Raw genomic sequence first — 2,011 nt, 5'->3', positions numbered from 1 at the left:
TCCCTTTAATTGAAATAATGTGTACAGTCCCTTTAATTGAAATAATGTGTACAGTCCCTTTAATTAAAATAATGTGTACAGTCCCTTTAATTGAAATAATGTGTACAGTCTCTTTAATATATTCGATGAACACATGTTGAATGTACAGAGCGTCCCATATCATATTAGATTATCTCCAATCTTTAACGCCAAAATACTCACATAATACTAGAAATTATTAAATTTTTCAAAATGATTCATTCTTCTTAAATTTTCTGATTTGTCGCCAATTCGTATTTTAGACCCATTGACGCGGTCTAATTTTATGTGGGACACCCTGTATAAAAGTACAAAGGTAGAGGGTGTCCCACGAAATATGACAGTTGGTGAATAATTTAAAATGTCTTCTTACATAATTTTTTAAGCTGTTTGATACCAAAGACAATAATACAAATATTTTTTGATAGTCATGTATTAGTAAAATTGGTTTTAAAGTAAAATATGCTACAGAAAAGGAATTTTTTTATTGAAATAAACTGCACAAAGCCTTTAATATCTAATAAAGTATATGAAAGACGACTTTCATAACTATTTACCAGATGTCATGTTTCGTGGGACACCATGTATGTAACAGGCAAGTGTAATTGTAAAGTTTGACTGAATCGTTAAAACTTCGTTCTCTAGTTTATTTTTTATTTTTATTAAGATTGAATTATCTATTAGATACTTAATATTATAAATCAATTAATCAATTATAGTTACGATGACAAAATTGATGATTTAGAACTAGAATTAATTTTTCTTTGGTTTGTACACAATGGGAGTTAATAGTTTTTGGAGGAACGCAGAGTTGGTTTACACTTTACATTCCTTCCAGAAATTTCAGTACACTTTTTTGTAAACAAAAATATGTTTCGTTTTGAATAGGTAATAATTTGATAAGGAGACATAAATATGTGAAGCTTTTTTAGGAATAAAATTATACTTGGCATCTTTAAAAGCTAGGCCATGAATTACATAAGATTATGTGGTTGTGAATCTATTTTGCAAATTCCAAAGTGAGTGTGTTGTCTTTTTTCCACAGAAATTTTCTCCTACGATTATATTTGATTATTTTTAAAGCATGTGTTAGTAAATGTGGCTAAAAATATTCTTTTTTAAATCAATTTATATATAAAGTTATTTTACACTTTAGAGATACCTGTTGATTTATGATAAGAGTTAATTATGTACTAATTAAAGCAAGGAGCAACATAAAACTGGTTGAGAGAGCTTACATACATATCACTTTTTAATTAATATATATCATATATATACACAGAATCACTTTATCAAAAATTTCGATAATTCAAAAGTTTAGAAAACTGAGTTTGAATTTTCTACCATTGGGTACATAGACTGCTGTTGCTGTTGGGTCAAGTCATGTGACCCGTAAACCTTCTGACTTTCAGAGCCAAATAACCGGGCCGAATGTTCCTGCGCTTTGGCGCGTAATGCCGCAATGCTATTTGAACGAAAATCGTCTTTATCTTCTATATTTGGTTTGGTGTCCACATTGTCGTCCGACTCGTCTCCGCTAGACTCGTCTGTTTGACGGATTCCGTCCTTTTTGTCGCGTAGAATTTCATTAGATAGAGTATGGGCTGCTTCCATTGACTTGCGGTGCATACCTAAAAAACACACTATTTAAAAAAATGATAAAATCTAAATGAATTGTGAGCATAAAACACTGTGTACAATTACAATCCCTCCTCCCAGTATTGTGCGGAAGGGCGTATAGCGGGGGGGGCAAGGGGGCAGTGCCCCCATAGACCTGTAAATCAGAACTATCACAGTTTAAAATCTGAAGAACATAAAAAAAATAGTTTGCTTTTTTCTGCTAGTTTTGTTGGAAGGAGAGATAAAGTAGTACTTGTTAGGTAATTGGACTGTATGTGGCTATGTGCACCTTTAAAGTATCCAAGAAGCCAAATGTTTTGAATTTACAGTTCAAATTTTTTGCACTTTGCGCAAATTTCTTTTGTTTTACACT

The 2,011-nt window shown here is 31.6% G+C and overlaps 1 protein-coding gene across 1 annotated transcript in view; it reads right to left on the bottom strand.

Moving 5' to 3' along the window:
* Nucleotides 1–746: 746 nt before the first annotated feature.
* LOC111711734 (visual system homeobox 2) overlaps nucleotides 747–2,011 on the bottom strand; it is an 18,105-nt gene continuing 16,840 nt past the window's right edge. The window contains exon 6 of the mRNA XM_023486159.1: nucleotides 747–1,649. Coding sequence (XP_023341927.1) covers nucleotides 1,336–1,649 — 314 coding nt within the window. The 3' untranslated portion in view covers nucleotides 747–1,335. The remainder of the gene's footprint in view (nucleotides 1,650–2,011) is intronic.

This window comes from Eurytemora carolleeae, unplaced genomic scaffold (genome assembly GCF_000591075.1).
Source record: "Eurytemora carolleeae unplaced genomic scaffold, Eaff_2.0 scaffold870, whole genome shotgun sequence".
Lineage (NCBI taxonomy): Eukaryota > Metazoa > Arthropoda > Copepoda > Calanoida > Temoridae > Eurytemora > Eurytemora carolleeae.
The sequence above is the reverse complement of the archived record's forward strand: the minus strand, read 5'-3'. Positions and strand labels throughout refer to the sequence as shown.